Source organism: Oryzias melastigma, linkage group LG6 (assembly GCF_002922805.2).
Source record: "Oryzias melastigma strain HK-1 linkage group LG6, ASM292280v2, whole genome shotgun sequence".
Classification (NCBI taxonomy): Eukaryota; Metazoa; Chordata; class Actinopteri; order Beloniformes; family Adrianichthyidae; genus Oryzias; species Oryzias melastigma.
In genome coordinates this window covers 16,221,229-16,234,555 of record NC_050517.1, presented here as the reverse complement: position 1 = coordinate 16,234,555, position 13,327 = coordinate 16,221,229, and the positions used below count along the sequence as shown (strand labels likewise).

Sequence of the window (13,327 nt, the reverse complement as noted above, 5' to 3'; positions counted from 1 at the left end):
AATCTTAGAGGAAAAACTTACCAAGAAAGTTACAGTTTGTAGATTTTGGACAACATTTTTCTGGTTTTTACTTACTCACGAATAAAGTTGATGATACTGAAACTTTTTCCAGTGAATCAAAAAAAGGAAATTTTATCTTTTTAATGTGAAAATCTTTATATTTTCGCTGATATTTTTTATGCACCAATTTTTTTAAGTCAAACACTTTTACTTCCAATTGTGGTAACCATTTACACATTTGTAAAATGTTCTTCATTTTTGATTGATATTCTATACTTTCATAACGAGTTATTCTATTTGAATATGACAACACTACTTTTGAGTTATTGGTATAAAAAAATGAGGTATGTTTGTGTTTTGGATTTGGGCATAGTTCAGCCCAAATGAAGGACACTGGTAGCTTGTGCTTGTACTCATATACATGGATTCTTGTAAAGTGTCCCAACAGTTCAGTCTGTTCTGTTCACTCCGTATTGCTCTGATGCTTGTTTGGGCTTCCAAAGGAGACGCACGAGACCGCGTTGGTTCTCTTGATTACATTGTCGATAAAGTTGGAGCTCGGCGCCGTTCTTTCGTAGGAGCACGTTGAGGAGATTCTGTTTGCTCTCATGTTTTTTCCGGAGGTGATGAGCTCCCCGAAGCCCTGCTGGTGGGAGAAGGCGTAGGCGGAGCGGCGAGAGCTTGTCCTGCGTACTCGCCGCAGGTTCTGCTCCTGTGGTCTCTGCTTCTTACGGGACTGCTGGAGACGCCTCAGCTGTGGGGAAAAAAAGAACAAAATCCCATCAGATAATTTCATTTAAAGGACAGATTATACATTTAAAAATGATATGGCTGGACTCGAGGATTTTGTGTGTACCTTGTCTGTTTGAGTTGGGAAGAGGTTGACTCGTATGGATCTAATAAATAAATCAGGCACAATACACACTGCAGTGGTGAGCAGAATGACCAACCACACACTCGTCTCTGAAAGACAGTTGCGAGACGCTCCTAAAGAGACACAAAACAACATTTATTCACAACTTTCCCTTCATCTTACATGCATTCAATGAGCCAAACTCACCGACACATGAAAAGGTATTTGGAAAAATACCAAACAATCCATCACTTTGCATGGCAAACAATACTACAAAGTACATTGTCAAGCTTCCCCACACAAACAGATGGTTGACTCCAGTCCAGTAATGAGTGTCGAGTCCGATCTAGAAAGAGAATTCACCTTAATATGAGATTTTAGAACTGCTTTAGTTCGGACTCCAGTTTCGTTGCTCACCTGAACACTCACAACAATGACCAATGAGGTCGCTATGGTGACGGCGAGCGTTTGTTGGTCTGAGAGTTGAGACCCGTCTTCTTTCACCATAACAGAGAACGCTCCGTAAGGAACGAAGAAGAGCAGGAATGATGTGGTTATGCCGTGCAGCGTGCACAGGAAGAACTGCCGCTTGTTGAAGAGAAGGTGGCTCTGCCCGGATTTGTACAGACTGGGATGGCGAAGGCTGTTCTGGTCGTTAACATCCTGAGGGGACAAAAGCGAGGAAACGCGGCGGTAATAATAGGCTGAATTGTCACGTCAGATGGTGAGTGGAGGAACACATCCACAGCTTTGGTAAAAATCACCAAAAATATAATGCAGTGGAATTCTCAGAGGCATTTTGGATTATATTCATTTATAGTTTTAATTTTTTTTACCATTTTTGGAAGTTAATTGTGATCCTGATTTAGCTGAGTGATTTGATTCTAGAGTGTAGTAGCATTTAGAAAACAGTAATAAATTAATTTTTACAACATAGATCAAGAAAATGTTATTTCACAAAATTGCAAAGAACCTTAAAATACTATAATATTTTAAATTGGCTTCTTAGCTGTGAATAGGCCTCACCTGATCAAAAAGTCCCATGGCTAGCACTGGTAAGGACGTGTAGACAATATTGAAGAGGGTTATGAACCACTCATCATACACAGTCTGTGAAAACACAAACATATGAACGCTTTCATTTTCCAAAAGTCTGCATCTCTCTCACACAGATTTGAGTTCACCCACCTGTGCGGAAAAACCACAGAAGAAGCCGTACCAGAAGTGAACCAGGGTAAAGGCAAAGTTTTTGTAGAAGAAGTAACTTAAAAAACTGGACATGCGGAAATAGGACCAGCGTCCGTGTACCAGCAGGAGCCTCTGCAGACACCGAAACTGAGCAAATGAGAAGTCTGAGGCCAGAACCGCCTGCATTCCCTCCTGACCACTGATGCCAACACCGATGTGAGAAGCTGGGAAGAAGAGCACAGGATTAGGATCTGGTCATGATGGAAGGACTTTAACTATGAAAGACACCTAAATATCTGTTAATCAAATGATGAGAACCAGATTATGAGAACCATGCAAAACTACAAAATAAAGTAGGATTATATAAATTAGCTTCTTCTAAAGCAATCAATCAAATTCTTCTTGACTTCAGTTATTAATCACTATATTTAATTAATCAACTGTGACTTAAGTGTGTCTTTCTTTTTTGTATTTTTTAATCAGTGCATTTAATTATTTCTGTAATGAGTCTTCTATTGTCCACAATTTAAACCATCTTAATCAATAATGTTATAGAAACTAATTGGCACAAAATTATGCAATTTTGTAAATTTGAAAATCATATTTAAAGAAAAATGACTATTTTTCAGCTTCAGGTTCTTTAAATGTTGTTAGAAACAAACAAAAAAAAGAAACTCATAAATTTGAATTAAAAAGTGCATAAATGAGCAAACTTTATTTTCGTTGCTCCAATAAAACAACTAATGAATATTTTCAGATATGTGGCAAACAATAGAACTCATGTTAAATGGATTTTTTTCTAATTGAAACAAACAACAGAGGTCACTTTCAAAGAATAAAAAATACCTTAATTTTTTTGTGGATAACATTTATTTTCTAAAACATTTCTGTAGTTTTTTTTTTAAATAGTACAGTAGAAGTAGGTTTAGTCTAATTTTATTTTCTTTTTTTAATAGGTTTTATCAAATGCCTGTTAGAGCACAATGAGGTGAAAAAAATCATTCAAAAATCAATTAAATATTGTTTTATTGTTAACATGATCCAGTACTTTTCTTTGTAAGGGTTTTACATTCATTCATCTATTTAATAAAAATACAAATTTAATGGTTACTTCTTTTAAAAACTTATTTAAAGTTAGAGATCAGACTCAGCTTGTAGATCATTTCTTTAATCCTGTGGATGGCAGCAACACGAACAAACCAATTCTAGCAGGATAATATGAATAATTATTGAAGTTAATCTTTTTTACCTAATGCACTCATAATCAGATGTATTTTTTCAACAATAAAGCCTTTTATATTTTAAATTGCCCCAAAATTTGTAAATAAATCAAGCAGAAGCAGTTTTTTCTTTTACCAGATTTGAACATTTGAGCATAAGGAGGATTTCTTGTAAGAATTAAATTAAAATATATTTTTACAATAGGAAAAGATAAGAGTTCAAGATAAAAGAAGTTGGCTTTAAGCTGATCCTCCTTACTCTTGATCATGCTGACATCGTTTGCTCCGTCTCCCACTGCCAGAGTGACGGCCCTCTTGTGCCTCCTCACCAGCTCCACCACCTGAGCTTTCTGCATGGGAGTGACCCGACAGCAGATGACACTCTTACACAAACAGGCCAGGTCCAGAAACAGGACTTCCAGCGGGGGCTCCAGAGCGTGAGCCTGCGGGGCAAACACACATCACACCTTTTCAACATACCGTCACTTTGCTATTACTATAACCCCTGCAGCTCACCGTGGAGCAGCGCCCACAGTGAGCTGCAGATCAGGCATGCTGCCAAAGGCGTGGCGAGGGAGGACAAAGTGAATGTTAATGAAAACTTGGAGTAGAGCTGATGACCCCGAGGAGCACAGCAGGTTCCTGCTAATTAAACTGTGTTTAGTCAGCAGCAGGTAAACAAGCAGCACAGCTGATATTCATGGGTGTAAAACCTGCTGGTATCTTCGACAATAAAAGAAACATAAAAAAGGTAGTTTTCTTACCAAACTGTGTCCGTTGATGACTAAGGCATATTCTGCTATAATGGCTTCTTCAAACACCGAATCATCTCCATACATGTCGTTCTTCTCATCATCTCCTGTGTCGCTGACTCGACTCAAACTGAGGATGTGCTCCTTAGCCCTCCTGGGGCAAAATTAAAAGCAGATTTTTAAAAATTAAAGTAAGAGGATAAGCCTCTTGAGATGCACAGTGTGGAGAGAAAATATACCCCAATTTGTGTGTGTGCATAATTCTTGATTTGTAACTCATGCAATACATTTGTTAGTTTCGAGCTGTTGTAATTTAAAGTTGTGCATGTGTAAATTGCATTTTGCATTTTTTTTTAATTTTGTAATTATTTTTTATATGGGAATACATAACTGCAAGTATACAAAGTTATGCACAAGATGTATGGTGTGTGTTGTGCACACACAAATGGGGTGAGTATCTTCTCTCCAAAGAGGGTCATCTGTATCAGATATTTACAAAAGTAGATGAAAAGCAAAAAAAAAAATAAGAAAAACAAGCAAATAAAGAGTACAATCTAGCTTGCAATATGCACAGACTCACTCACACGCACACATAAACACACCAACTAACCCTATTCACCACTCTCTTGAATAATGTTGCATAAAATAAACATGATTCAGAGTTTAAAGCAAAAATAAATAAATACATGAAAATAATTAATTATCTGGGGAGATAATATTAAAAATAAACACTGGAACAATTTAAAGTCACCAAATAACCATTGAATCATGTTTTAGGACTGTGAGAAGAAGCTTGATGGAGAACGTGCAAAAAGGTCCCAGCTGGGATGATCTTCTTGCAGTGAGGTGAGGCGAATGTGCTAACTCCTATTCCACCGCGCAGCCCCACATTTACTCAAGAATATCTGCACATGAGCCTGACGGTCACCTGAGCTGCTGCTGCACTTCCATAAGAGTGTGGCCGGACACAACAAACACCTCAGTCGTGTCGTCTCGCAGCATGTTGCAGGAGTAGGCGATGTTCACTGCAGTCTCTGAAAAAGACCATTTAAATCTGTTCATATGTCTAAAAACATTGTCAAATTAGAAGCAAAATTCTTAATTAAAAATAAAAAAATACCTTGTTTGTCTCCTGTTAAGACCCAAATTTTAATATCAGCCAGATTCAATCTGGAAATAGTTTCCGGCACTCCCTCCTGAAGTTTATCCTCAATAGCAGTGGCTCCTAGAAGCTTCAAGCGTGTCAGAGGTCAGTCTGAAGTTCAAACACAACTTCAAGAGTGTTAACAGAAGGATGTCAATGTTACCTTCATGCCCTGTTCGATCTCCTCATAGAGAGCAGCCAGCTGATCCTCACGGCTCTCAAGCACAGAACTGAGAAATAAAAACTTCTTCATCCAAACGTCGCAGTACTCTTCATCGAGTTCTTTGTAGGCCAGAGCCAGAGTCCGAAGCCCTTCTCCTGCAAAGTACTTTGGGACAAAAACAGAATTAGACAATCTCACGCTTGACTCTTCAATTAGTTTGAACAAGCATATTTTAGAAATTAACAAATGTTTTAAACTGCATATGAAGCAAGAGTAAGTAACGATAGAAAAATCATTATTTTTGTAACATTTTTAATTTTTTGAACACAGTTAAAACTCTGAAACTTTGTCCATAACATTTACAAGACATCCCATATTCTTAAACTCTTAATTAGTCTATAAGACGCTTCAAAAAGGTAATTTATCCAAAACTTAATGTGTCTATAAAAGACAGAACCCAAATTAAATGGAGCTATATATCACAAAAATGAACAAACTGTGTTTTTTAGCATTAAAATCTGTAAGTTTTATCTGATGGACTCCACTTATATAACAAGACAAAACGATCAGGAGTGATCAGAGAAGACTCACATTGAGCTGTTCAGACGTGGTATACACGAGATCTTTGCTGGAGGGATCCAGAAGATCAAAAATGATCGTGTCAGCTCCTTTGCAGTATAATTTAATCCTTCCCTCTTCATCTCTTACTGAACAGAACAAAGCAGAGCAATATTTACTAAAAGTCATGCTTGTATTAAAAATGTCCTCTATAATTAAATAGTGTTTTATAGTTTTGCTTTTGGGAGTGAAAATCGAACCAATGACGCTCATTCTCTTGCGCGTGTTGTTGAAGTCCAGAATGGCCAGCAGCTGGTAGGTGACGGCGTGTCCCATCTCGCACACGGTGACGCTCTCAGGGGTTCGAGCGCAAAAAGCAAAACCAAAATTCCTTGCTGCAGTGACTAGCGCACCCTCGTCTGGGGACTGGGCTTGGTACACCAGCTTTCCTATTATAAATGGATTTTTTTAAAAAAAAGGTAAACTGGTGGTAGTTTGGAGTCCTGCTGTTAATTAAATTAGACGATCTGTAAGTGTCACCAATAGGTTATAATGTTAAAGTTGGTTTGTTTCCTTGTTTAGATGGAGAAATGCCTTTGGTGTAGGATTGCTGTTATTAAAATTTGTAAATATATTTTATTTAGTTTTTATGCTGTATAATATGAAGTCACAGTGCATTATCATATGTGAGTTGAGGATTATAATAACGCGAGAGTTCTTGAGAACTCACGGGATTTGGACACCAGCTTCACGTGGCTCTCACATCCTACAAGACTCCAGAGCGAGAGCCACGCGGAAAACAAGCTAACCAGCTATGAAGAGCTGAAGCAGAAAAACTTAACTCAAAAAGGACCTCCAAAGTGACAGGCAGCCACGAGGTAGTTGGCATTTAACATTTGTTGTTACGGATTGAAATGTAATTGCTAACTGTTGTATGTTACCTTGTTCTGTAGTTTTCACGGCGTTTCATGAAGATAAAGAATAAATCCCGCCCGTACTCGAGAGACCGTGTGCAGTGTTGTCATTGAGGAGCTACACGATCACCTTCGCTCTCCTCTGGCATGACAGTGTGGCACAAAGCCAGCAGTCTGAAGAACTCGTGCACTGCAGGATCTTTCTGTTTCACCGCTTCCACCAGGGTGTTATCGTAGAACTTAAAGCTCCCATCCGAGAGGAGGTTAAAGGAAAAATCCACGCAGGCTGTTTTCTAAGGAAACACCAGTGTGTTTGAAAGACATTGTGCTAAAGAGTAAACTATGCTCCTATAATCCACTTACCTCAGTGATCTCCACCCTGTGACCAAATTCATCATAGACGTCACCTTGGAGAAGAAAATGTTATAAAATAATTCACTTTTAGGCCATTTCCCATTTACTTGTGTTATTTAATTTGATTCTCAGGGTTAATGTGGATGTTTTTAATGTCAAAATGTTTGACCTGCAGACAGTGTTCTTGAGAAATAAATGTCAAAAGGACAAATGAACATAAAGTCAGTTAATACCATAAGTCGTTCCATTGATGGAGCACTTGTTGAAGACCATGATGTTCTCCGTGAGCGTGCCGGTCTTGTCGGAGAAGATGAACTCCACCTGACCGAGCTCCTCGTTCAGGGTGGTGGTGCGAGCCACAGCTGCCGTGTCCGTTTGACTGTTGTACATCTTCACGTCCCAGTTTATGAAGAAACTGTGACCAAGCCGCAGAACTTCAACGCTGAGAAAAAAAAAAAAAAATCAGTCCTTGAGTTTCAAAAAGTTGAATACATTTTGAGACAATTTCCTTAAAAGATATTAAGCTGCAAAAACTGAATCTCAAGAAACTAAAAAGACTTTTGTATCAAGAAAAAATGTCTTATTTGATCAAGTATTTCAACAGCAAAATAATCTTCGTTTGTGAAAATGTGTCTTAGAGACGAATTTTTTTCTTAAAATGTTTGAAAATTGTTGATTTTTTAGAAACAATTTATAGATTTTTTTCACATTTTTAATATTTTTTGATTCTTTTCATGGGGGGATATTTGTGGATTGTACAACCAATCATTTTGCACATAATTTTGAGAAAACAAGTTCATTTCCAGGCTTTTTTTGTACTAATGTCTCAGAAACTACCCCCAAAAATTATCCTTGGATTCCTGTTTGAAACAATAGAACACCTGAAAGGTCAGATTCTCAATTTTGTCTCAATCAAGTCTCACTTTAGGATGTTCTTGTTTTCCAAAGATCCGTTCTCAGACTTTTGAAGTCACTAAGAAGAGTTGAGCAAATTCTTGTAAAAAGTAAAAGAGACTTTTTGTAAACTCCGCTATAGAAGCCTTTCTCTGCCTCTTTACCTGACATACAGTGAGATGGGCACAACGGTGTTGAGGATGATGATGTAGGACCAGAAGGTGAGGAAGCCAGAAAAAACGGCGCTGCTCTGAAACTCAGCCCAGGGTAGAAACATCTCAAAGCTTCTGCCGACCCAGATCTCCCAAACCGTGTTTCCAATCGCCATAATGACACCCATGCATATGAGAAAGGCAAAAATCTGAAATATAGAGCAAGATTTTTAACTGTCTTTTAAGAAATATGGATACATTTGATCATTTTAACACAAAAAGCACACTTCTTAAAGCATTTCCATTTTATGTGACTATAACTGCATTTTAGAAGTTGATGTTTGAGGGGATATGATTTGAAATCAAAGGAAATGTTTTAAATTTAAAAACATGATGTCCTTACCCACAAAACCAGAGTGTTCATCAGTTTATCTATACTGGTCCTTTTAAATTTCGTTTTCCCACAGTTCTGCATCAGTTTGGTTTGCAATCCTGTCAAAGGAAGGGAAACGTAAGAAAAAAAAGATGGAAAAAAATAATAATCTGAACTGTGAAAAGACCAAATAAAAATGACAAGAATAGGTGATAAAATAAAAAAAAGCAAACCTGCAAAGATGACCATTCCAAAGCACCACTCAGTATTTCTGAGAATGCAGCCCCGCAGGAGAATTTTTTCATTATCAAGAGAGTATTTATTGCCTCTCCAGTTTAACGTTCCTGTAAATTTGTCCAGCTTGTTGTTTGGTGGCTCACAGATGACTTCTCCTGAAGACCAATAAAAAAAAATATTTTCAGCCCATCTTTTAAATCGTAGTTAATCCCAGATTTTCCTTTTTTTTAATTTTACCGTCAAAGTCGTGCAGTTTTGAAACATCTCCCAAATCCGAGGTGACGCTCAAAGCTTGTCGTACTTTCAGATTCGTCTCCCTAAAAGAACCAAACAATGGAGAAATTTTCAACGAATGACAATGAGCCCATGAGATTCTCTGAAAGTCAGATGACTTGTTGACTTGTATTATTCCTTTTTAACGCTCACCCATCAAGCTCTGCGGTCTCGACGTAGCACAGACCGTAGGGCTCGCTGCTGCAGAGCAGGAGGATGTCTGCCTAATGCAGTACAAAACGTTCAGCAGTGAAACAGGGCAATGAACTGATCTGCATTATTGAGCCTGCAAGTGCACTCAGCAGGTTGCATTTCCCGAAGGAAACCTTTATGCACCTATTTTTCCGTTTTCATCATAAAGAACTGAACACAAACATGATCAGAAATAGCATCATCCTGACAGAAACGGACTCACAGCAACAAACTGATTGTTCTCCAGTTTGATGATGTCTCCCACTCGAACGTTCATCCATTTCTCCTTCTGTAAGCTGCACGTAAAAGCAGACGGGTGTTCAGAGGGATGTAAATGAGAAAAGAGGAGCGTGGAAAGCAGGTAAATACCTTCCTCTGATGAGAACCTGAGACTTGCGGTTGTTGACTTGCTGGTCACTTTTATGTCTAAACTGAAATTTTAAAAGAAGGAACAAAAGTTTTACGAAAGCGATTAAAAAGTCTAAAAATGTCAAAAGTGCGACTGACATAGTCATCAGTGGCGTCCTTCACGGCTGTGATGACCAGCACCAGAACCAAAGGCACGACGGTGGTGAACCAAGACAGAGAGGAGATTTCTGGAATTAGCTGTGAAAGCAGTCTACATGAGCTCCTTCACATTAAAAGCACAACTTATTTATTTACTTATTTTGGAAAATACCTGCAGTATCAGCAGTACTACAAAGTAGGCATTGGCCACCCTCTGGAACTGCTCGAACAAATTGACAGGCAGGAAGGTGAAGATGTTGTACTTTGAGGTTTTGATGCGGTTGTCCTGAAGAAGAAAACATGCTAAATACAAATTAAATCAATCTGTGGTGAAGGAAAGGGAATCTACTCACAGTGTAAGGAAACATGTCGTTGTACTCCAGGGAATTGGCTTTTACTCTGCGTTCCTTCTCTACAAAAGATTCAAAATTGATCAGATCCCAAAAAAATAACACATTTAAATCAGCAGAAGTGAACAAAAAAACAACTTCTTGTCATTTTGGAAAAAAAAGAAAAACATCCTCCATAATATACAATATTAGAATCTTTATGGTTTCCATAGCTGACGTTTCTTCACCGAAGTGTCAGATCTTAAATATAACCTTCTAGCATCAACAACCTAACCGATGTGCTGATATAACATGAGAAGTCTAAATGTTAAGTTTGATCCAGGATCATAAAAATGCTGAGAACATTGGTTAAAAAATATAACAGATACAAACAGTTTTCATAAAACAAATATTAAAATCAATTAACAAAAACAGTTAAAGATATTGTTGTTTGCTGTTGGAGTTGTGTCAACACAATTGTAGTTTAAAGAAATATCAACACAGACATATAAGTTTTCTGTATCTTAGTGAATTATGTCTGTTATGTACAAATTTAAAAAAAATCTAGACCCAATCCATTCATCTCTTAGAAAACATCTTATTTTTACTATTATTAGCCAGATGACACAATATGTGGCCAAAACATCAACACTAGAAGAAGTATTTCAATGCTTTTATTCGTTTTACATCACTTATAATTTGCTGTAAAAATAAATTACAAGTGTCTTGTTGCATTTTCACTGTGTTCTAAGTTTCATTTTAGATGTGTGCACGCACTGGTGGTGTCTCAGAAAAACTAATATTCAAATTACATCTCAACAGTCGAGTCTCCGTTCAGGAATTTGGCTTCAAAAGCCAGATTTTGGTTGTCTCCACATGCCCCTATTGTACAAGTTTGAACTTTTTCATTTATTTTGGTGCTGCAGGAAAGACACTGTCTTCAAGCTTGGTCTTGTTTTATTTCTATAGGAAGTACACTCATTCACAAAATGTGCAAAACTACCAAAGCAGTTAATCTACTTGGAAACAGCAGATTCTGAGCAAAAACATAGATGTGTGGCTGTTTCTGCAACACCTAAAAAAGGTTAAATTGTCAATAAATTATGCATAACACAGTCGCACCAACATACAAGCAGACAGATGATCTCACGTGCTCAGATCAGCCCGCTATCACTTACTACAATGAATTATTAACTAAGTGTGAGGCGATTCACAGCCTGCAGCTTGCTTAAACTTTGTGTTTCATTGTGTTTATGAACAGTTTTCTACTATTTAAAAGCACTATTTATTTTTATTTTAAAATAAAGATTATTTTTCTCTTTGCAAAGATAATGCAAGGAAATTTAAGAAGGCATGCAAGTCAGGGCATGTAGAAAATATCCCACTGTACCAGAAATTTGCCTCCTGGCCTAAAATAATAGAGGGAAAAAGTTAAGCAAATAAACTCCTGCCCAAAGGCAGCCTTTTTTATAGTTTATATATATATATATAATTTATATATAAGAACACAGATGTGTGTCAGTAAATCCACGCATGGAACCGCTCAATGGTTCCATGGTAAAAATTAAATGTCCAGTAATAAGTCCTGTTTCTTCCCCAAACACTTTAATTGCATCGGCTGTTTACAATGACCCCGTTAGAATAGTTTTTGTTCAAATTTACCGTGAAAGTTTCAAACAGTTCTTAGTTTTGACGTTTTTGTTTTAAAACAACCATAACAAGAGTTATAAATTAAAAAATTGAACTTTAGAGTGGAGCTTTGTCTGTTAATTTCGACCATTTTTACAATTTGACCTTTTCTTTGTATTGTTTGTGTATTTTTACATTTTTATTTTATCTCTACATGTTTGCTCTTTTGCCATAAAACATAATAAAAGATTGTTCTGAATGTTTGTAATTTTTGCACCGAAATTTTTTTTTAATTTGATTTTAGTTTCAGTTTGTTCTGGAATTATTGGATGATGAAATTTAAAAATGGCTATAGTAAAAAGATTGATACCAAGCAATCAGTTTTAAAGATGGAGCAAATTCCAGTAGAAAAAAGCTTAAAAAAGATGCAACTAACTTCATTTAATCCCTCATTTAATCTCATGTTTTTATGTTTTTTTATAAAGATAAAAAAAATAATGAACAAAAACATACCAATGTAGGGCTTTCTTTTCCAGAATGCCATCTTTTCCTGGGACCTCTCCGAGGTTTCCCTGAGAGATACAGAAACTGAATGTGAGTACAGACAGGATGAATCTTAAGTTTTAGTGGGAGCAAATTGCAAAGTGTTCTGCCCAGACAAGCAACTTGGTATGACGGTAGTATGTACAGTAATTCCATATATGGTAGGACAGGTGATGGACAGGTAAAAGACAAAGTCAACAATGAAACTCCTGATCAATGTGTGCATGCATTGATTGAAGCTTATTATTGTCTTGATTAGTATTATTGTGTATTTATAGTACATTGCAGCTCTGTAGCCTGTTCAGCCTTTGGTTACCTTGCTGAAGTTGGCCACGGGAGCAGGCTTGTGTTATCTCCATGAATACAGCCAGTCGGTGACGATCAGTCATTCCACGCACCGCATCCTTCCCGCAGATTTCCTGCCCACCTCCTGCATAATAACCAGCTCATGAGGACGGAATGAGTCGACTGCTGCTGAGCAGAGGAAGCCCTCGTTGATGGATGGATGAGGAGGATGATGGTGGTGCAGCAGGAGGAAACCAGGCGATGAGGAACCAGGAGGAGAAATGAAGCATCACCCACCGAGGGAGAGACAGGGGAGAGTCGCTGATGCGGGAGCGCAGTCACCAGGGGGAGGAAGGTGGAGGTGCGTGACTGCTGCATCCTTGCTCTCCGCGCGTGGCAGTGTGACACAGAGCAAAAACTCTCATTTAATACTAATAAATCTGAATAATAATCTAATTAACAATGAAGTTAACAGAAAAAAAATGTTTAAAAAACCGTATTTTTTACCATTTACAAGTAACAAATGTTATTGTTTTGTATGAAATTACGTTTTTTATGCTTAAAACTTGAAACAAAATGACTCGAGGTACAGCCTGTTAACTGTTTATGAGTTCCTATTATTTGTGTTTTTGCTCTTAGTTTCCGCCATTTGATTTTAAGCATTTTTCTGATTAGAGCGCCCTACTGTGGCCTGTTTGGTACATGCAACTGGAATTAATTTTACAACAACAAATGACACAATCAAACATAATTGAAAATTAAACCAA

At 37.4% G+C, this 13,327-nt stretch overlaps 1 protein-coding gene and 1 long non-coding RNA gene across 9 annotated transcripts; one reads left to right on the top strand and one right to left on the bottom strand.

Annotated features, from left to right (window-relative positions):
• Positions 1-130: 130 nt before the first annotated feature.
• atp8b4 (ATPase phospholipid transporting 8B4) lies at positions 131-12,990 on the bottom strand. Of its 8 annotated transcripts, XM_024281512.2 has the most exons (28): positions 12,592-12,979; positions 12,246-12,304; positions 10,128-10,186; positions 9,947-10,060; positions 9,775-9,873; positions 9,637-9,698; positions 9,491-9,563; positions 9,229-9,299; positions 9,040-9,119; positions 8,799-8,957; positions 8,596-8,684; positions 8,205-8,401; positions 7,380-7,588; positions 7,156-7,199; positions 6,923-7,085; positions 6,139-6,327; positions 5,912-6,027; positions 5,321-5,485; positions 5,134-5,245; positions 4,942-5,047; positions 4,026-4,167; positions 3,521-3,704; positions 2,042-2,265; positions 1,880-1,963; positions 1,271-1,516; positions 1,061-1,199; positions 857-987; positions 131-754 (listed from the first exon to the last, which is right to left on the bottom strand). In XM_024281512.2, the coding sequence occupies exons 2-28, from the start codon at positions 12,274-12,276 to the stop codon at positions 464-466; spliced, it is 3,579 nt and encodes a 1,192-aa protein (XP_024137280.1). In that variant the 5' UTR covers positions 12,277-12,304; positions 12,592-12,979; the 3' UTR covers positions 131-463. The 8 variants fall into 8 exon arrangements, with proteins under 8 accessions (XP_024137280.1, XP_024137279.1, XP_036068210.1 ...); XM_024281511.2 differs by lacking the exon at positions 10,128-10,186 and having other exon boundaries at positions 12,592-12,980; XM_036212317.1 differs by having other exon boundaries at positions 5,912-6,327; positions 8,596-8,957; positions 12,592-12,980.
• On the top strand, positions 1,438-2,412 carry LOC112152156. The gene is made up of 2 exons (XR_004948031.1): positions 1,438-1,577; positions 2,026-2,412. It is a non-coding gene; the product is annotated as an uncharacterized LOC112152156 (long non-coding RNA).
• Positions 12,991-13,327: the final 337 nt, after the last annotated feature.